General features: G+C 36.4%; 2 protein-coding genes across 5 annotated transcripts; one reads left to right on the top strand and one right to left on the bottom strand.

Moving 5' to 3' along the window:
• Positions 1 to 239: 239 nt before the first annotated feature.
• On the bottom strand, positions 240 to 15,208 carry LOC117995459 (palmitoyltransferase ZDHHC3). Of its 4 annotated transcripts, XM_069508715.1 has the most exons (7): positions 14,955 to 15,208; positions 14,509 to 14,669; positions 12,719 to 12,869; positions 11,764 to 11,955; positions 11,080 to 11,301; positions 9,977 to 10,189; positions 240 to 9,655 (listed from the first exon to the last, which is right to left on the bottom strand). In XM_069508715.1, exons 3-7 carry the CDS (start codon positions 12,857 to 12,859, stop codon positions 9,497 to 9,499), a joined length of 927 nt encoding a protein of 308 aa, XP_069364816.1. In that variant the 5' UTR covers positions 12,860 to 12,869; positions 14,509 to 14,669; positions 14,955 to 15,208; the 3' UTR covers positions 240 to 9,496. The 4 variants fall into 4 exon arrangements, with proteins under 4 accessions (XP_069364816.1, XP_034839361.1, XP_069364818.1 ...); XM_034983470.2 differs by lacking the exon at positions 14,509 to 14,669; XM_069508717.1 differs by lacking the exon at positions 14,509 to 14,669 and having other exon boundaries at positions 12,719 to 12,836.
• A 313-nt stretch (positions 15,209 to 15,521) lies between these two features.
• On the top strand, positions 15,522 to 21,964 carry LOC117995460 (transmembrane protein 208). Its single transcript, XM_034983471.2, has 5 exons — positions 15,522 to 15,572; positions 15,660 to 15,695; positions 17,074 to 17,226; positions 18,177 to 18,313; positions 19,333 to 21,964. The coding sequence occupies exons 2-5, from the start codon at positions 15,687 to 15,689 to the stop codon at positions 19,553 to 19,555; spliced, it is 522 nt and encodes a 173-aa protein (XP_034839362.1). The 5' UTR covers positions 15,522 to 15,572; positions 15,660 to 15,686; the 3' UTR covers positions 19,556 to 21,964.
• The last annotated feature ends 1,104 nt before the right edge of the window (positions 21,965 to 23,068 follow it).

The following is a 23,068-nucleotide window of genomic DNA, read 5'->3' as shown; positions in this document are numbered from 1 at the left end:
TTGTTTTGTGAGCTGAATAAACTTTTATTTATTTATTTATTTAAAACCTAAATCATAATGAGTTCAGCATACTTTTTCATTTTCAGACGAACAGGGGTGAAAGTATGCTGATCTCATTCTAAAAAAAGTGACCAAGATTCTGCTCAAAATACGCAACTCCAGCCCCCCAATTGTGTAAGAATAACCATTTCATGGCTATCGCAATCGTCAAGAATTCTGCCCTTTGATTGGCTGTGAAAAAATGTAAACAGCGAATCAACCAATCAAATGGTAGAATTTCTTGACGATTGCGATAGCCATGAAATGGTTATTCTTACACAATTGGGGGGCAGCTTCGTTTAAATACAAAGTTTATGCTTAGTTCTTCAAAACAAATTTAAAAATGTAACTGAAGATTTCCTTTCGGCCGCGTACGAAACCAGTGTTTCGTAACCAGTTACGTACAAAGAATATTTTTTCTTACTACGAAACCAGTTACGTATGGAGAATTTTTTATTCTTTGTACGATACCAATAATACCTGCTACGTAACCAGTATCGTATACGGTACAAAGAATACTTTTTTTCACTACTTAACCAGTCAAGACATTTTCACTAGTAACTTATTTTATTTTACTTAAAATAAACCAGTCAAGTGCGAGTCTGACTCGCACACGAAGAGTTCCTTTTTGTGTGTTGTTTCGGATTGACTGTGCTGCGTAGGCCCTACTGGCCGCTACAGCGTCAAGAGTTGGTACGAAGAGTTCCGTACCATCGTACAAGATATACCTAATACTTTTATGTAGAGAACACTGCAAGTTAATGACGGACAGCGACATCTATATGTGATGTAGTAAACTAATTTTTCGTGAACACATTTTAATTTAAGAACACAACCAGCCACGACGCCTCAAGCCAAGATGGCGGGCCCTAGCCGGTGAAATTCCGGCTAGAAGACCAACACCGGGGTAACATGAATACCCCGCGCCTTGCCCGGGTAAGGAGGCTACGCCTCGAGGCCCGTACCCCCGCTTGGCCTTCGGCCAACCGGAGAAGACCCTGTCGCATTTTAATTTTATTGTCATTTTACCAGAAATATATGGTTTTCGGATTTTTCCTTTATTTGTGCTATAAGACCTACCTACCCGTCAAATTTTTCTGACTCTACGTCAACGGAAAGTACCCTAGGTATAGGTTTTGACTACCTTTTCTTGACAGACATGACAGACAGACATTAACTAATTTACGAGAATCATGATTTTCTGTTGCACGAAAACTCCAATTTAATAGATGATTTATGGAAACGTGATAGTATGGAACCCTTCGTGTGCGAGTCCGATTCACACTTGACCGATTTTTTTATAACAACACTAATCGGCAGCGAGATTAAAACAAATTTCATTACAATCCTTAATTCTAGCATTACCCTATACAAATGATAATGGGTACGGTTTGACTACTTCTGCTAACTTCACTCACAACTTTATGTTGTTGGTATATGTTCCGCAAATTGCTAATGCGCGTCGCCGCCGTTTTAGTGACGTCAGCACTAGACTGAAGTTTCGAGCTGATGGTATATTTTTATTTCGGCTGACGTCAAAATGACATCATTGCGATGTTAATGAGACATGGCTCCAGCGCAATAGCAATTTGCGGGACTTATAACATCAACGACTTTTAGCGTAGGTATTCATGTAGTTTTCATAATATGTAAGCTTTAAGAAAGTAGTTTATTATATTAAGTTTATTTTGGTCTAAAAAAAAACATAAGCAATAAACTGTCTTTGGATGCTGTGAAGTACTCTTCCAAGTAATTTAATTTCTCTTCTGTGCATCCCTTTATTTGTCTGCAATTTTAAAGTAAAATCTTAATATAAAAAACACAAAAATGTTTCTATCTGTGTTCGTTATAGACTTTGAAAAAATCCAACCGGTGTGCCCCAAATCAGTTTCAGAATTCAGAAAGGCAATACCGAGAAGATGGTTTTAGTGTTGTTTTATCTAATTTTTTTGCTTAGTAGCACACGCCGGGCATCCGCTAGTAATAAATACAATTATTGGTAAACTAGCAGATGACAAACTGTATATTAGCATTTGAATAGGCTAAAATAATATAGTGATACATAATTTACAGTGATGTTCGATTTCATCATAGAACAACGCTTACAAAACTACGACATCTACTGGAATATAACCTATCATTATGAATGATTGAGACAATAATACTTATCCTGAACAGTCAAGTAGTTCTCACTATTGGGATCAAGTCACACTTAGGCGATATCTTATGGTCAGTGCACACTGAGCAACAAAATGCTCGAACAGTTTTCATTGATAAATTGATAATGAAGTAAATTAGAACTAAAATAGAGTTCTAAACAGCGTGCCAGAGAAAATCCACAAGGAATCCACAGTTTCTTGAACTCTCGTGATTTACTGCCGCACTTAGAGTCGCTTAATCGTTATTTAAGTTTAGTTAAAAGAGCTATATCTCTCACATAAATCTGTCTCGTTTTAACTCAATCTTAAGTAACGATTAGCGACTCTGAGTGCGGCTGTTAGTTCATTATCAATTTATCAACAAAAACTGTTTGAGCATTTTACTGTTCAATATACTTTTACTCAACATTTTTTAAGCTTATACAAGGTTGATTATTTTGTTTATTTATTTGTGTTATGGCATACCTATACCAATTACAAGTGTTTATAATTTATTACACTAGAACATTAAAAAACACAATAATTTAACAAGGTAACCAATTTTTGTTCAATGTTAATTAATATTCTAAGTAACAAAAAACCTCTAATGACCGAGTATCGAAATGCCAATTAATTTTAAGCATACCTCAAATGAGTTGGTTTTGATGTTCGTTGTATGAACAATAGTTTGTTTATGGATTTTTCATTGTAGCCAGCAATGGTGTGGGTGACAGGCGAGAGTAAATATCGATTAACGATTCTCAAGGCCTAATTTTAGCTATCGATTAAAATCGGAAAAATATTCTTTTGATTGTGAAAAAAATATGAGACGCTTCTCAACGTACCTATTTAATTGTATATTATTAGTATTATGTCAATATATATTAATATGTATTATTATCAATTATATGCTTCTGCACTGAATTGCACATTTTATTTTATTTTATTCAGATACAAGTTAGATCTTGTTAGATAGGTAATATTAATTAATGAGAAAAGAAACATTGTATGATTTTGTCACAACCGCGCTCTTTTGCCGAATTTAATGAACCTAACTAAATTACGACCTTTCACCCGCACTACGATACAACGAGAAAATTGTACAACACAAAAAAAAAAAACTTAAGGTGCACTTAAGTTATAAAACAAATAGGCGAACGCTTAATTAACAGAAATACGGCACGTGCGTCCCGCAGTCAAAACCGCGGCGCGTGCGCGAACGGACTCCCTTGGAAAAGGACCCCGTATGGGTTCGAAACTAGTCGGGCTAACGTCGACTACACACGTGAGTAAAGCCGGGACAGATAGTATTTAGAATGGAAATCACTCACGGTAGTTTAAACGCTAAATTAACAGAAATACATTATCTTTCAAATTACTTTAAACTTTTACCCTCTAACAAATAAACCTGGAATAGCGGTGGAATAGTTATACTCTGTTTTGTCTTTTTCCTTCAAATGTCAAATTACTGATGACAGAGAAAGACAAAACAGAGTATAACTATTCCACCGCTATTCCAGGTTTATTTGTTAGAAGGTATGAAGCATAATATTGCGGCCTCGTGAGATAACCGCACATCACATTAGCTTTCTCACTAGCGAACTAACGAAAATAGCTTCTCAGAGCGATCACACACTCATCCGATCCGAGTCCAAGAAAATACATTCCTTTTTGTTTCACGAACTATTTGTATGGTAGCTTATGACTTATGTCGTATATATCACTCCATGAAGCCCTCGGCAACCTGGGCGGTCTATTTGGCTTCTGGAGCGAGCTTGGATGGCTGGAGTTAAGACTTCGGCGGGGAGGGGCAATGCACGCACAACAGACGGAAACGTTTAAGTGCGGAAACCAGCTCAGAGCGAAGAAGAAGATGTCGTATATATTTTTCATATCCGTATTTTCACGGTAGTAAAATCTGCTTCTTTTTGGACGCCCCAGAATCATCAACGCCAGCGTGGTTGGCTGGTCGGCCGAGGCGACGTTGGCGTGATGAATTAGATAACTTTACAGATATGTGGCCTGAAGAGGCTCGAAAAAAGAAATGGTGGAAGGATCGGAGGGAGGCCTTAGCCCAGACGTGGGACAGCACAGGCTGATTTAGATAAGATATTTTCACGGGTACGGATCGGATGAGTGCGTAATTGCTGCCGATCGTCGATGAGAACTATTTTTACGGACAGTTTTTGACAACCGATGTCTTATCTAGTACATTATTGATAGAAGCAAAAACATTATTTAGCCAATTATTTTGAGTATCAGTATAGCAAAAATATATACAAACATGTCAAATCAATCAATAGACTGAAGAAGCGACAATATCACGTGGCCAAAGCGAAAGCATTCTCGTGTGAAAAAATTGGAACATCAAAAAGAACTAGCATAGTATACTACCTCACTCAATTCCATTATCCTTAATCTAATCTACAATACATTGCATATAAACTATATTTGTATGTTTGAATCTTACTTAAACCTAAATAATGATCTGCAACGAAAGAACCCCTAGAGCCTAGACTATCTAGTAATAATACTCGGATCCTGTTGCCTGTGTAGTTTATAAATATCTCTGAATATAAAATATAAGATTGAAAAATCAATTAGCCTACCAAAAAGGTAGGTTTTGTGACCTCTGGTTTAACTCTACACACGTCTATTCTTGGCAACAGTCGAGGTACGACTGACCGAAATGCACTCCCTGTAGTATATACATACATACATGGTAAAACAACGGATGTGTATTTATATTACTTAATAAATACAATAATACAGTATATACCACAATGACAAGTATAAACGCAGTGCATCACGCAATCACTACAGTAGGAGATATTTTTTACGGCGACGTTAAAGAAAAAAGTATGTATATTTTTCAAAAATTTGGTCTTAGAAATATTAAACAGCGTTAAAAAGGCCGAAATTACTACCAATTTATGTCTAGGATAGAACATAACTGTTATATCTAATTTCATAACTATGTACACGTAAGTTTTAATTTTTATGGTGTGTTTGTTAATTAAAGAGCTAAGAGTATCGATTTTATTTTATTATAATGATTTAGATATCTATATTGTAATAAAATGCTGTTGTGAACTGTTATACACGTAAAGGCCGCTTCTTGTACCTGACTACTTTGTTACACTATTCCTTAAGTTATTGGTGTTTGACGCCTATTCAGACGAAACGAAACTAAACTTTAGGTTTTAGTACATCTCTCTTTTTCCATTTCTGTAAGAAAAAGACAGAATGTGTCAAGTCGCTACGCAGGATTTGAAGCTTAACATATTGTTATGATCAACACGTGTTGTTACATGGTGAGCAAAATGATGGTAAACGCTTGACTTTTAAGTGCTTTCAATCTCGATCTATGTCAGAAAAACTATCGACGAATTAAATTAACTAAACTTTATAATCGTTATGCCATCAGGCGTCGATGAAATTGGTGGTACTAAGACATTCCATCCTTTTCTTAATCTATTTTCTTAAAGAAGGTGATGTATAATTAAGTTTAATTTATGTTTGTTTAAACGGTGCTTATAAAGATTTATATTTATTTATTTATGTATTAAACTATGGTCCGTGAGATACACACGATTTTATCTTATTGGAATAAAATTATATTGATTATGCATTGAGAAAAATCGATTAAAACTTGAAGGTCACAATAGTTAAAACCAGATATTAAAGTAACATCGATAAAAAAATATATATTTATATTTATTTGTAAATCATTCCCAGCTAAACTTAAGAATTCATCTGTCTAAGATAAAGCGTTGTTCGGAACGTCGGTTTTCTTAGTAGAAAAATAAATACTTTATCCATATTGCAAGAGGTACGAAAAACTTTAATCAATTATAATTATTATAAGGAGAATGAGATCGCATCACATATAAACTAATTTTAACTAATTTACTCTCCCTTTAAACTACCCGCGCTATTAAAATTACCTGAACCTACGACACAAAATAGACACCTTTTAAGTCTAAATAAACGATGTAAATTAGTCCTAGCTCATACTATATGTATAGCTAAATAATATTTCCGCGCAATGAGGAAGTTTCAGGGCAACGTTCGATAAATTTTTCATAGATGGCGCTAAATAACCCCACCAAATTCGTTTCTTCCCCACAAAATGTGTGAACTATAATAGAAGTAATTAATTAATTTCGCATCCGATTTAAATTTAAAAATTAAAGCATAGATCATATAGATATAGGTATTATTTTTCATCTTTAGTGGTGGGGTTATTTAGCGCCATCTATGAAAATTTTATCGAACGTTGCCCTGAAACTTCCTCATTATATTTACAGGTTTAAAAAAACAATAACTTATACATATCGTATAATCGCTACAATAAATCGAATCGCCAGTACACCAAAATGTCTTACTTCGAGTTTCTCCTACAAAAATCACAATTTTACGATCCGTGAAAACAGTGTATGTGATTTTAACATTTCAACTTCACTTTATACAAAAATGTTTAAGCGTTCATTTAAGACTTATCGTTATTTTAAGATTTATATTTGAATATGTATACAGGTACCTACATTCTGGTATTTGAACTTTTTGCAAAACATTTCGTTCAGTAATCAGTTATTTAAAGTCATAAATTCATAAATTAAAGTAACAAATCATTTTTCCATGGTCCTTACACTTAAATCCCATGTTAGCAAGGGAAAAATGAATGGAAAACTATAACATTTTGTCTTTGCTGAATACAGTTTATTGTTTACGGGTTATTATTTTTATTGGTATATTTTGTAGTTTAGTTAGAATACAAAGATACTGAAGAAATAGAAAAATTATACCTACAAAACAATAATTTAAAATTCTTATTAATTCATAAATTATATTAACAAAGACTTTTTCTATGGGCATAATGATTTTTCCATGGTCCTTCTAAATCCCATGTATAATCTTATCAAGGTAAAATATATGCAAAACTACTGTTTTTGCTAAATATATGGTTTATAGGTTATAATTTTCTTTGGGTTTTTAAAATACTTTAGTTTAAAAAGAAAACAAAAATATATTGCCTGAAAATCAATAATTTAGATTTCTTATTGATTCATAAATTAAATTAACAAAGCCTTGTCCCATGGACATAATGATTTTTCCATGGTCTTTCTAAGTCCCATGTATAATCATATCAAGGGAAAAATATATGCAAAACTATGCATTTTGTTTTTGCTAAATATATGGTTTGGAGGTAATTCCTTTCTTTTGGGTTTTTTAAATAGTTTAGTTGAAAAAGAAAACGCAAAAGGTATTGCCTGCAAATCAATAATTTGAACTTCTTATTAATTTCATAACTCAAATTAACAAAAACATTTCCCTAATATATCTGACTTCGATTTTTGTGTCTATGGTAGAATATAGATCTGTCATAAGAGCCATATCAAGACTATAAAATAAATGCAATGGTGGCAGTTATAACAAACTTATTAAACTTTTTTTATATGCTATACTCGATAGTGTTCTACTGGATACCACTTGACCAAGTTGTATAAACAAGCCCCAAGTAAAAAAAAATTTAAGCATTTATCTGTTATTTTATGTAAGCAATTTTAAGTCAATAAACTTTATGATTTTAAATATACAGCGTGTCCCGTAAATAACGGATCAAACTTTAGCGGAAGATACATCACCCAATTATCTTAAACCAATTTGATCAGTTTAAAAAAAAACGTAGGGTGACCAAGTTTTTGTTTTTTAGTTTAGTAGTACGGGACATGCTGTATATGGCTGTTCAATCATTTATTTTTGTTTATATTTTCATTATCTTACTATTTATTTTATTATTCTTAGTATTGATAATGAAATCAGAAATAGTGATATAATGATATGACTGTTTCACTTAATAAATGAAAAAAACAGCGAAAAAGGCGATGGCACTACATTTTTGGTCCTACCAGTTTAGTGTACAACGCAATCGAATTGGCATCATTCTGTTATAGTACAATGCGATACGCATGCCTAGTGGTATATTATTGCACGGTCGAATTTAATAGCATTGGTAACCTAAAGTCACATTTAGTAACGCTTAAGTCACGGAGCCTTAAGTGGTGCACTGTCACAGATAAGGGATCCGTGATTATAGTCATACGAGCTAAATTGAGCGTGTTTCACTGCTACTCTCGGTATGACGAAGTGCAATCGTAGACTACTTAGTCTTATGTCACACGTATTGTAATGTACTTTTTGTATGAATTGTCAAATTTTGAAGAAAAAATCGAGGAGATGGCAGGCGCGGTCGATGAATTATTACTATTTTTTGTTATTTGAGGACCAGCTCAAATACTAAGTGACGCTTTAATTTGTAAATTGTGGTGGCAAAATTAAAGATAAGTTAATTTTATACATAAACTAGCTGACCCGGCGAACTTCCTACCAGTCGATTCTTTATTTTTTTTATTTTTTTAATACTTATTCTGCTATTCGGGACACCGAGTCAGCCTTCCCAGAACCCCTCCACTCTTAAACTTTATGGTATGGTATTAAAGTTCAAATTGACTTTTAAGTGTTATTACGAATCTTTAGTATGGAAATATAGAAAAGTGTTGTTTTAGACTTTATCAGGCAATTTTTCGAATTCTTCTCTTCGTAAGAACCATCATCGTACTTCAAGGAATATTATAAAAAAGAATTACCGAAATTGGTTCAGCTGCTCTCGAGATTTGCGCTCAGCAACACAGCGATTCATTTTTACACATAAACAAGGAAATGGTTATGCTGTGCAACCATTTAGGATTACAATAAGGACGAAACTTTGTATTATAGAATTAGGTTATAATTATTATTGTAATCTGTTTTAGATGCTAATAAATAAATATAAAATATAAATAAAATCAGACGTATATGTCCTATTAAGAAGACCTCTTACGTCTTTGTCGTAAAAGCTTCATACCTCTAGGTATTGACCACAGCGTACGATTTTAATGGTTGTTTACGAAGCGAATTGATCATATCTTAGTAGTACAATCGATTTATAAATAAAATACAATAGTGGAATCAAAAATTCCACATTTACAAGTGAAAAGCAAGTCACTAATTTTGACTTAAGTGGTGTTAGTGTTTAAGCGATCATAAACTAGCCCCTAGAATAAAATAGAATAGCATAGATTTTCACCCAAATAAAATTTTACAAGTGCTTTTGGGTCGTCAAAATAATACACATACAGTTCGAAATGTCGTTCCTACCAAAAAGACCCTTAGTAGGTCGTAGCGCCGGCTTTCTCTAGTTCCCTAAGATTTGTTCACGCTTTAAATTAGCTAAAGAAATTTATATTTAAAACAGATTAATAAAAAAACCCGTGCGCTTACACACTGTACAGATAACTTTCGAGCTTAGTTTTCGGAGACGGCTGGGTGAAAGGGGAGAACCAGAGGATGGAGAACCGGCCAAACACTGCCTGTATGCTCTTCCATCGAGATTTGCGGACCCACCTCGCTTGCTCCTTCTTGAGTTGCTCAATGCCCTGAAAAAATAAAAGAAATGCATGAAATTCCGACCGACTCTGTCTGACTAGCCGTTTGAAACAGACTTAATAATTAATACCTTATTGCCCATGTGGGAAATAAAGCAAATTAAGGGCGGGTAATATGAGAAAAACGAGGCACTCACAAAGTACTTTTAAATTAAACGATGTTAATTACTATTAATATATGAAAATCCCGAACAGGAGGGCCTCAGCGATCAGGAACTGCAGTAAGACAACAGTCGCCAGAGGGCAGTACTTAACCATGACGTGATGTTAAATTTGGTCCATTGAAGTTGGTAAGCAATAAGGGTTACTAACGGTTTCATCATTCCATATCGCATGCAACTGTGTTCCCAGCATCACAAGAGTGAAAATCGCGAACAGGAGGGCCTCAGCGATCAGGAACAGCAGTAAGACAACCGTCGCCGGTGGGGAGTACGCGCTACAATCGCGCCATTCGTGTCGAATGCATGTCACAAACTGGTACAATGCCAACGTTAAGGAGTGGATTGATATGGCTGCTATGTAGAACTGTAAGGAAATAATGTATTAGTGTTAGTAAATACTCCAATGGTTTTAAAAAATAGAACAGAATATTGTTTACTAGCTTATGCTTGCAACTTCGTTTTCGTAGATTACACCAATCTAAAATCCCTATTTTACCCTTTTAGGATTTGAATTTTCAAAAATCCTTTCTTAGCGGATGCCATAATAGCTATCTGCATGCGTCCAGTAGTTTGAGCTGTGCGTTGATAGATCAGTCATTCAGTCAGTCAATCAGCTTTACCTTTTATTTACTTAGGTCAATCATTAATGGGGGGGGGGGGGGGAAGGGGGTGCACTGACATCTTAACACCCCAAATGTCAACCTCACCTGCACGCGGTGCCCCCTGCGAATCAGCGCAGGATATGACGACCGAAGAATGGCGGGATAACCATTCCAAATGGCTTGGCTTTAAATAACACAGACCAGAGACGGGCAGCAGCGTCACTGGTGCGAAATGGCCTACAGCCCTGCGCTGACCAACCCGCCTGCCCAGCGTGGTCAGTATGGGCATTACTTCTAATGAGCAGCGCCAACAGACAAAGGCCCCCAGTTCCCGGCAGCCCTGCTATTCCCGATTACGGTAAGGTGGTGGGGAGCGGGTGGATGAGAAAGGCTGAGGATCGTGTTTGGTGGCGTGCTCTTGGAAAGGCCTATGTCCAGCAGTGGACGCAAACAGGCTGATGGATTGGATTGGATTGGAATCACTAATCCAACACACAATAAACACAATATATAGGCATAATATACAAAATATTTAAGATCAATAAAGTAGAAAGAGAAAAAAATAGGTGAATGCTTTTCTTGAAGAGCTTCAAAATAAGTATCTTAATTATTGATTTTAAAAAAATATTTAAATAACAACGTACAAACTCACCGTAAAGAGAACAAAATATTTCTGATTGTTCTCGCCGACACAGTTATTAACCCACGGGCAGTGGTGGTCCATCTTCCTTATGCATCGCTGGCACACCGAGCAATGGTGTGCTCTCTCAGGCTTGATACTGCAGCATTTCGTACACTTGAATATCACTTGGCCCTCTCGGAAGTTCATCTGTCTTATCAACTCTTTGGTTGCATTGCCTTTTGGTACAGCGCCCTGAAGATTTAATCAGTACCCATCAGTACCCATATTATAAATGTGAAAGTGTATTTGTTTGTTGGTTTATCCTTCAATCACGTCGCAACAGAGCAGATCGACGTAATTTTTAGCATGGGTATAGTTACAGACCTGGAGAGTGACATAGGTTACTTTTTATCCCGGGAAGTCAAAAGTTCCCACAGGATTTAAAAATCTAAATCCAGGCGGATGAAGTCGTGGACATCATCCCCTCCTCACACTACCTCACAATATTCCTTGCAGAACTTTTAGATCTTGGATTTTAGTACAGAGATTGTAAACAATTGATTTACCATAAATATCTTCTAGATAAACGCGTCCCATCTTAGACTACATCATCACTCTCCATCAGATGTGATTGTGGTCAAATGCGTGCCTGTAAAAAAATCATCAGAAGTGGGATGGTCTGAAAACTTGCATGGAAAAAATATAATAACTTACGGGATCCGTAAACATGGTACGCAGGTGCGACGCAAAAGCGAGAAAAGCTAAGCTTTGGAAGATGATTATGTTTATATAACTGTATATCGGATAGGTCGACACGCCGGGTACCAGCATAACCATCATCACGACGAACTCCGCATAAAGTATCAAAAACCATGTTAGGAGTGCGCAAATTATGCCACATATGTCCTGGAAATAAAAATATACATATATTTCTAACCCAATCCATCCAGTGGTTTGAGCTGTGCGTTGATAGATCAGTCAGTCAGTCAGCCAGTCAGCTTTCCCTTTTATATATAATATAGATAAGTACTTTACAGAATCTACTTCTTGCCTTGTATTGTAATGAATAAAGTCAGAATCCATGTTTGTCTGTGTATTTGTTTATAACTTATCTTATGTTCATAGATGACTTATCTTAGTTTATTCTTTTGTATAGGTATAAATACGTATAAATAAGTTTAAGTTAGTATCATATCATTATTAGTATTACTTATAAGCTTTACTCATATTTTCAATTGTAATCTTAGTAGTGTAAGGCAGTGGTCCTACCGCCGCGCCGGCGAGAAAACGACTAACTATCGGCGATTTTCTCTCTCAAGAAACGCACAATAAATGTACATTCCATGTAAACGAAAGAGATGCATATATCAAAAGTTGCTCTCTGACTGTTCACACTGCCCGCGACGACTCGCTTTACTAGTTTTGTCGCTGAGCGACGAGCTTTCGAAAATAAAGTCGCTCAGCGATATTCGTTCAGAGATGCTCGCTCGCTTGAACAGTGTAACGTGCGCGCAGGTTTACACAGGACTTAGCGACGGCGACAAAACTATCGAAACTACACACTAGCTTCCCGCTGATCGCCAAATCGTTTATAGTTTCTAGTTCTACTCGCTTCTCGTTCATGGTCGGCGGTCGGACCACTGCCTAATGCTGTACGTTAAAATCGTACCTTTATACACCACGCCTTGCCACCGCAACAACGGTTTTGCATATCGAACTCTGCCCACGTGGTGAGAATCAGGCACTCCTGATCCGGAAACGGGCCATCCATTTCTTCTTCATCTGAGCTGTCATATAAATCAGCTATCATTTAGTTTAATCTGCAAAAAATTCTTCAACTTATCATTTTCTTTCTACTTTAATGCTTTTATGTCAAAATAATTTGCTCATGTTGTGTCCAACATTAGTGTTAAGGATAGCACTAGGTTTACTTAAGTTTAGTTAAAACGAGACAGAGTTATATATCTCAAATAAATCTGTCTCATTTTAACTCAATCTTAAGTAACAATTAGCGACTCTGAGTACGGCTGTTCTAACAGCCGTACTCAAACGGTCAATTTAGTTAAGTTTAGAAATAGTGTATAACAGAATTAGCGACATTGGGGCCGATTCTCTTGTACACAATCTCTAAACTAAACTAAATTAACAAGTCTAAATCTAGTGCTATCCTTTTCCGCAAGCAACATTATGAAAGGGATAGCAATAGATTTAGACGTGCCATTTTAGTTTAGTTTAGAGATTGTGTACAACGGAATTAGCCACACTGTAGAACCAATTCCATTCTACACAATTTTTAAATCAACGAAATTGACAGATTTAGACATGCTATACTTTTCAGCAAAGAACATAAAGTGTAAACATAACAATAGTGAAAAGGTCTACACTACATTTAGATTTTAGACCTATGAATTTACAATTTATTTCAATCAGTCAATTTGGATTACTGACAGGTTTAGGCGGTACGAGATACTGAACAAGTTGTACAAAATATCTAAATCAAAGAAATTGAGCAATCTAAATCTAATGCTAAACTTTTTTGCGCAAAGAGCATTATAAAAGGTTGAGAAATTAAACCTATTTCTGGACATACAGAATAGAACTTTAGGGATTTCAATTGAAGATAACTTAGATACTTGAATGGCAGCAAAACATGTCTGAAAAAGCAAACTCTGGTGTACAATGGTGTGCACAGAATGATGAAATCCGCAAATGCCTCGCAAAGCCAACACTAAAAGTGAAATTGAACTAGTATTCGAAGAAGCACAAGCGTAAGTTAGATTTAGAGATCATAGAAACAATGCATTGACACTCAAGATTGGCACATAATTGCTTTGCGTAAACACCAAAACAACACTGGAAAAGCTGATAGGTAAAGTTGAGTAGATAAATTATAATTCGCTCACTTAATAGCATAATATATTGTAGTAGGTATAAGTAAAATATAAACAAAATTACCACAGCCATGAATCAATAATTTACTGACAAGCTGTCATAATATCCCACCAGCTCTCAGCATTATAACCGACCAAACTAATATGTATGCAGTTTCTCAGGCACTTGGAACAGACACTTTACAAGGAAGAATATTTTTACACTGTATTAACTACAACACTAATTCAATGTTACTTAGGATTAGGATTGCTTATTGTTTAGATAATTTTTAGGGTTCCGCACCTCAAAAAGAAAAACGGAATCCTCATAGGATCACTTTGTTGTCTGTCTGTCTGGTCTGTCAGTCTGTCAAGAAACCTACAGAGTACTTCCTGTTGACCTAGAATCATGAAATTTGGCAGGTAGGTAGGTCTTATAGCAGACATTATGGGGAAAATCTGAAAACTGTGAATTTGTGGTTGCATCACACACAAAAAATTAAGTTGTAGTCATGAAGTAAAAATTAGTAGGTATTTTCAATTAGTGAGATAACTTTATCAAGTGGGGTATCATATGAAAGGTCTTCACCTGTGCATTCTAAAACAGATTTTTATTAATTTTTATGCCTCATAGTTTTTGAATTATCGTGCAAAATGTCGAAAAAATGTGACTGTAGTACGGAACCCTCGTTGCGCGAGCCTGATTCGCACTTGGCCAGTTTTATAACTTATTAGACTTTGGTTGTCTTTCTGAAAATGGCAACAGCAAAATTTTAATCAAGTAATTCAAATATTTGTTGCTCATGGTATAAATCTGATAGATAGATGTGCAAGCTATAAGAAGTACCTTGCTAATAGTCAACTTTGAGAAGCGCAAGCTCTGTGACACTTAAAATTAAGGTTAGGAAATCTTAAATCATGCAAAATATCTGTTTATTTTATTTTACTTCAGTAAACCTAGTCACTCAAAAACTAAACACCAGAAGAAATTAAATATCAACAACAAAAGATGTACACTGTAGGTACAGTACTTACCGAAAGAATTCTTATAAAAAATGTTACTCGAAACTCAGAGGGTCAAGGTTTATACACAAAATCTTTTGCAAGTTTCATATTTTATCAGACTTAATTCAAAAGTTATAGATAAGAGGGAGTGCTTCAGGATTGTTTTTATTTTTCCTCCTCAGTTTTCTTTAAAGACAGAATCACAGATTAATAGGGATACGACAGAATATCCATTCAAGATCAATAAAATGAAACGAAATCAAGAATTTGATCACGAATCGCTCGATTTGATCATAGACTATAAACTATAAAGTATATAGGTATTTGTCATTTGTCATTTGGGATTTTTTTTTTTTTAAATTTATTTTACGGCCCTGGATAACAGTCCTTTAAGGCCTATTCGGTTCCCTGACCTAACTTGACCGGATCGGACCTGATGAAAAAAACCTGACGTATATCGACTGCCTTAGTTCCTTGGAGTAAAAGCTTGTTTCATGCAACGTTTCTTTTCACGGAATCTATGTCTATGATAGTAAAACCTCTTTTACATTGACAATTGACATGCCACTTATTGGTCTGTGCATGCCACATTTATAAAATTATCAGTGCCCTAATGGTGCCCTATACACAGATTAATAGGGATACTACGTATGCCTTATATATCATTTTATAATACATAGACGTTGAAGATTACTTCTATAATTTTAATTTACTAATTACTTTACTTCTTTTCAGAAAAATCTCGAGATCACGAAAATCGTCATGCCACCGGTAAGATCCAATTTTTTTATAAATTGTATCTAAGTATCTAATGCTAAATATTTAATTGTCTATCACGATAAATGTAGTGCAATACCCTAATTAGTAGGTACAGTACCTAAGCAATGAATGAGACTGATACCTACTTACGTGTCTAAAGCGAAGACTGCCAAGCAAAGCATATTGATATGTCCCACCTCATAGTAATTTTGCCTTCCAGTAAGGGAAGCATGACATGACTGACTGACTGTTTCCATTATTTAATTTTTATTTATTACTTAACTAGCGTATAATAATACAACTAGCGATTTCGTCCGCGTGAATTAAGTTTTTCAAAAATCCCATGGGAATTCTTTGATTTTCTGGGATAAAAGTAGCCTATGTCACTCTCCAGGTCTTTATCTATACCCATGCTAAAAACACGTCAATCTGTTTCACCTTTTCGACGTGATTGAAGGACAAACCAACAAACAAACACTTTCGCATTTATAATATTTATTTATTTTATTTATTTAAAAGGCTGTCGTATCCATTTATTCGTCCACGTCATGTCATGTGTCATCTAAAAACGGATCCTAAATCAGTGTATAACAAGAGGAGACCAAGTTTGATCCTGAATCAACATCCTGTCAAATATTAAGTATTTGAATGCTGCTAGGATGGCCTAGTCGTTTTATAGCCCACCTACATTTTGATGCCTGCCAGTGTAGAAGAAGCCTGGAGGTTTTGTTACAAGTTTCATAACTGTTGTGATCACGCACAACAGACGGAAACGTTTAAGTGCAGAACCCAGCCCAGAGCGAAGAAGATGAACTGTTGTGGTCTGTGATAAAGTTGTATGCCTCAATGCGTGTAATATTATTGCCAAATGTTTTACATGTGCAGTGAATGATATACACACAGAGGGTCTAAAACAACCTGCACATCCAATATCATTACAGGTTCAGACTGCTATTGGGGTCGCCACCATGTTACTGATGTTTGCTGAGTTTTATACTGACACATTTCTATGGAAATTTAAGAAAAGGAGCAGCATCAGTGATTGGAGTGTGTGAAGACTCTAATAGCATTCTGAAAACCCTATCGTTAAAATTTGATGTTACTTTATCAAGTTTCTGTTTTAATAAATAATGTGGCTAATTCCGCCGTACACAAACTAAAATGACACATCTAAATCTATTGCTATCCCTCTCATAATGTTGCTAGCGGATAAGGATACCACTAGACAGACTTGTTAATTTAGTTTAGTTTAGAGATTGTGTACAAGAGAATCGGCCCCAATGAGTGTGTTAAAAGTTTGTAGATTAAATTTGCTTAATATTTAAGGTTTTTGCTTTGGTTTACACAGGTAAATGCTTCCACTTTTTTATTGTTCAATTCTTATTTCCAGAAAGGCAAAGTTCCGACCAAGGGAGCTAAGCAGATACTGACAGAGAATGCATCAACAGTTAGTTTCTACCGCAACATGGCTCTCGGGGCTGGGTTGGCATACCACATTGTTACTCTCACTTTCTACTATGAGAGTTTATCTGCCGGAGTCTTAGTAAGTCATCATCATCATCATCATCAACCAATAGACGTCCACTGCTGGACATAGGTCTCTTGCAGGGACTTCCACACGCCACGTTCTTACGCCGCCTGGATCCAGCGGCTCCCTGCGACTCGTCTGATGTCTTCCGTCTACCTAATGGGGGGCCTTCCAATGCTGCGTCTTCCGGTGCGAGGTCGCCATTCCAGCACCTTGGGACCCCAACGTCTATCGGTTGTAGGAACTATGTGCCCTGCCCATTGCCACTTCAGCTTCGCAACCCGTTGAGCGGTTACTCTAGTTCTCCTACGGATCTCCTCATTTCTGATTTGATCACGTAGAGAAACTCCAAGCATAGCTCTCTCCATCGCCCGCTGAGTGACTCTGAGCTTTCTTGTGAGGCCCATAGTTAGTGACCATGTCTCGGATCCATATGTCATCACTGGCAACACATACTGTTTGAAGACTGGTCTTCAAGCACTGAGGAATTTTTGACAAGAAGTCTTAGTAAGTATCCATATTATATTTTTAATTCTACTACATGATCTGGAAAGATCTGGGAACTCACTGCATTATTATCCCAAGAGAACTCCTGCCATTATGTGAATAATGGAAAGGAGTCACGACCCTCGGCAATGAGGAATTAGGACTATAAAAAAATAAGTGATCTGGACCTGCTGGATGATTCGCTAGCTCAGTGTTTAGCACTGAATGACAGCCAAGCTCATTTGACATTTATTTTTAATCCATTAGAATTTAGAATTAGATTTTATTTACTAATCACTTACAGTTGTACTCAGAGTCGCTAATCGTTAAAAAAGATATGAGTTAAAACAAGATAGATTTATGTGAGAGATATATAGCTTTGTCTCGTTTTAACTAAACTTAAGTAACGATTAAGCGACTCAATACGGCTGATAGTACACAATAAAATATTTTACTCACATTATGGTTTTTTATTCCAGTTTATGAATGCCTTTGTAATAGGTATCTACATTTTATGCTATCAAACCTTGATGTACATCATTCGGCCAACTTATGATGAAAACAGCCAACTTTTGAACCCTGGGGTAGACTTGAACATGGAAGGTGGGATGGGAGAGTAAGTTACTTTCAATCCATACATATTTTTAAATACGTTATACGAATAAGTTAAATAATAACTTAAGTTACTTGTGTAACTGTAAGGATGTCTATATATCTAAATATATAAAAGGAAAACGTGACTGACTGACTGACTGACTGATCTACCAACGCACAGCTCAAACTACTGGACGGATCTGGCTGATAGGCATCGTTTAATGTTTCAACATTTGCATATTCTATGTGCTTCATACTTTCGATTGATATGGAATTTGTAAAATTATTTAAAAAAAAATATTATTAATTAATATCCTGGACTGAATTTTTTTAGGCAAATGCAATATATTTATTGACATATTAAATTGAATATAAAATACGTTACATCCATTAACCAGCTCGGTACAAGTCGTTCTATATCGGGATCCTATACTGTATGGGCCTACTGATTTTGATTCGGATTTTATTCTGGACGTAATTCTTTTTGATATGCCATTGTAAAACACAGCCCTATTGAGTGTCTTTGTGACATAATATTTATAACAATTATTTTTCCGGTCAGCGTCACAATTTTCTAATACTCTTCTGGCTAGTTCACGTGTTTGAGAATGAATAATTATTGGTTTTTTATTTTTACATGTGAGGAATAGGCAACCGAAGTCATTTTCTATAATGGGCAGATTACACCTACCGAGTACAGTGAGTCAGTGTCCTCGGCCGAGTACTCGATTGGTATAAACACTTTAACGAGTGCAATTTCGCCGCAATTTCTCAGCCACAGCACTGTCTCAGCCGAGTGACATTTTACTGTCTCGCTTCACTACTCGGTAGGTGTAATCTGCCCATACTACAAGTAACGAATTTGATAAATGCGGTCACTACAGACTTGTGCAACACTAAAATTATGACAGTGCGGGTGCGGGGCGTCCCCACCTCCACTGCTCACCTCATACCATCAATCAAATCCCATCAATCATGGCATCAATTGCGATCTCAACATGTCGCGTAATATAGCTGCTTAAGTTTAGATTTTTTTTTCAGGCACGTGAAAGATGTTATAATACTGGCTTCAATCACACACCTGCTCGCTATCTTCTCCAACTACTTTTGGCTACTGTTACTTTTCCTGCCACTGAGGGCGTTCTGGCTACTTTGGACCAACATCCTTGGCCCGTGGTTCTTCCAAGAAGCACCAGCTGAGACAGAACTAGACGAGAAGAAGAAAAGGAAAATGGAAAGGAAAATGAACAGACACTATCAGTAGACCAATATTTTGTTCACACTACTACTATAGAGGCCCGGTTTCCACCAGTGGACCAGCGAGCAATACTAAATGATAGCCATTGAACTCATTGGACATTGGTTGGTTCCACATTGCTGCTTCACTGAGTAAAAACAAGATAACTTTTCGTAGAAAACCTTTAATGGATTAAAAATAAATGTCAATTGAGCTCGGTGGTATTATTCAGTGTTGATGATCTATTTAGTTCTTGATCATATCGCCGCGATAGTATCGCCCTGTGGAGATTGGTCCATAGAGTTCGTATCGAATTATGTGACACGGCGAGACTATCGCTGCGATTCTCGTTTGTGGAGATGGCACCTTAGTGGCAAGAGGGATGAAAGCAAAATAGTAGCCAATTAATATTGCATCTCGCGATTAATCATTCTACCACCCTAACATACAACGATCTATAAGTACGAACTAGATGCGTCATTCCGAACAAAATTCGTGTTCCATGGAGCAGCCCAAATTAGTATGACAATGTGGCTAATTCCTTTGTACACAATCTCTAAACTAAACTAAAATATCACGTCTAAATCTATTGCTATCCCTTTCATAATGTTGCTTGCGGATAAGTAAAGCACTAGATTTAGACCTGTTAATTTAGTTTAGTTTAGAGATTGTGTACTAGAGAATCGGCCCCGATCTGCATGGCATGGCGATGGCATCGATTCCGATGTATGTGGGAAGTTATAATTCTTACTAGCTCCTAAGTAGGTAATAACTACGCGAAGGTCGAGATGACAATTGGAGTGGGGACGCCCCGCACACCCGCACAGCCCCCGCGCTAACCCGGGGCGGGATAGCGCGGGTGAATTGTAGGTGTGCGGGGCGTCCCCCCGCCTCATACCTCGATTGCCATCTTGACCTATCGCGTACTATACATATTATTTCTATGCTAAAACCGTACTTGTGACATGACAGTTGTTACGTAGAGATTGTTGATCCCGTTTATAGTATGATTGGTTCAAGTTTTCGTATACTTATTAATTATTAGTTTGCTGGCTGATTTTATAAAATGCATAATATAATACATACGTATATACTTCCCATAAAAAAAACGAAACACCTCACGACAGATTTTTGTTTGGTGTTTCGATTTTTATAAAAGAGAAGTTGCATACATGATAGGTATGTTAATTTTGATGGATAGTTTATTATTGTTTAAGTACCTAAATAGTTATTGCATAAATATTTGTGATCTACTTAAGTATAAGTAGGTAATATTTCCATTTCATGTCTCGGGGCCTGCACAGACGAGAGACTATTGTCAGCGAAGTATGGCCCTTCTTACATTTTTTTTTCTTTTTTATAAGAATATAAGCCATGTCAAATGACTAATATTCCCCTTTCCTCTCCAACTAAGCGTCAGTCTTGTGCTAGGAGTAGGTACGACAATAGTGCAACGGGCGAGGTTCGAACTGTCGACCTTTCGGTACATTACGATACTTACACACGACTAGTATCCTAGGCGAGTCTCGAAGATGAGTTGCTAAGGAGTATCTCGCATACATTTGTGTGGTGATTCGCACACTTCGCATACCGGTATCCTCGCATCTGCTACTAGTCTCGCGATACCTGCACCTTGTCGTCGCCCGTGCGTTGCGTCTCTTACGAATCTCTGCAAAATGGCAACGGATCAGCAGTTTCTCATTAAATTTCAAGAACAATTCTTTGTTTTTAGTAGCATAATGTACGAAACTCGAGTAGCGAATATGTATTCTACTGGCATGCGACTGTGGTATGGTCTCTTGCGAGTAACGCAATATATGAAGGGCCTGTAAGTATGTCATCTTTAACTACGATTTTTCAACATACGGTGCATCGTGTGTATGCAATCAATGATCAATTTTTGTCCTCCGCGGACAAAAGTCCGTCGTCTGCGCGGGCCCTTTTTGTCATAGACTATAGAGAGTTAGGTAGTTAATTAAATATTATGTACCTAATTGTTGTGATGATGTAATCAGGGACTTAGAATAATACTAAGAAAAGGTTCTGATATTTTTACTTCATGGGCATTTTTGGGACGGTATAATAAAGAAAATATCCTAGTTTTAAGATTTAAGAGTATAAATTTATCTATACTTATTATAAAAAAATTGTCCTGATTGACTGACTGATCTATCAACGGACAGCCTAAACCGTTGGGGTTACCGGTATAGAAGTACCATTCGATACCAGAGTAAACTATACTCTGCATTCGTCTCATTTTCTCGAAGTTCAGTTTTCTGATGATTTCTCTTCTCTGCTTCTACCGCCTGTGAAGTTTCATAGTTTTTTTATTTGTTGTCATTTTCAGTAAGTAGATCTGCAGGTTCTGCAAATTAACTGTTAGTGAAAATTAGTTTACTATTTAAGTTTATTAATAAAGTCTAAAATTTCAATAAACTTTTAGTTTAATTTTTACGACAACCGACATTTCAAGTCCCAATAATATTCAAATTCAAATAAGTTTTCATTGCATTTCACACACAGTTATCCTACTAATATTATAAATGTGAAATTGTGGATGTTTGGATGTTTGTTAGGTACTCAATCACGCAAAAACGGCTGAACGGATTTGGATGAAATTTGGATTGGAGATAGATTATACCCTGGATGAACACAGAGGCTACTTTTTATTCCGGAAAATCAAAGAGTTCCCGCGGGATTTTGAAAAATTTAAATCCACGGGGACGAAGTCTCGGGCATCAGCTAGTTAATAATAATTATAATTGTGTAAAACTATAAACGGTAGGAAAACATCGTGAGGAGACTTGAGAGTTCTTCGTGTTGTCAAAGGTGTGTGAAGTCTGCCAATTCGCATTGAGCTAGCTTGGCAGACTATGACCTAAACCTTTCTCACTCTGAGATTCTAGACCCGTGCTCAGTAGTGGGCCGGTAATGAGTTGATTATGATGATGGTGATGCCAGTGGATGTTTAGTAAAAGGTATTATGGACTAAGACAAGCGCGTGCTAGACCTTCGTTATTTTATAAAACTGTTTCTCTGCGTATCGTCCCCAACCTTGGGAGGAACGTTTGTTTGGATCATGGTGGTTTTGGGAGATAACAGGTAATAAAGATGTAAGTAAATAATCTTACGTCAAAGTAGAAAGTCGTTTTTTATATTTTCTTCGGAAATCGGAAAAGTATTAGAAATCACGTCTGTCATTGCCAAACACGGCAACCCCCTGCAAGACACCCTTAAACTTTAAGAGCGTCTGGCATGGGTTTCCCACGACACAGCGTCTGGCAATGCATGAAGTGATTTGTAATCAAAGAATTTGGAAGTACTACTACGTACCTATGTTTGTAATACTACTTGTTCCGAAGAAAAAATAGACTTCATACTTTGACGTAAGATTTTTTACATCTTTATCTGGCACGCACTAGCTCTCTCTCTCTATTATCCTGATTTCTGATACCTGCCAATAGTGGCGAGTTTAGAAATAATGTTGCCACAAGTTATTATAGCTTTAAACTGACTAACTGATTGTTTTTGAATGAGCTA

Source organism: Maniola hyperantus, chromosome Z, assembly GCF_902806685.2.
Source record: "Maniola hyperantus chromosome Z, iAphHyp1.2, whole genome shotgun sequence".
Lineage (NCBI taxonomy): Eukaryota > Metazoa > Arthropoda > Insecta > Lepidoptera > Nymphalidae > Maniola > Maniola hyperantus.
Note: the sequence above shows the minus strand (reverse complement) of the source record. Positions and strands in the feature narration are given on the sequence as shown.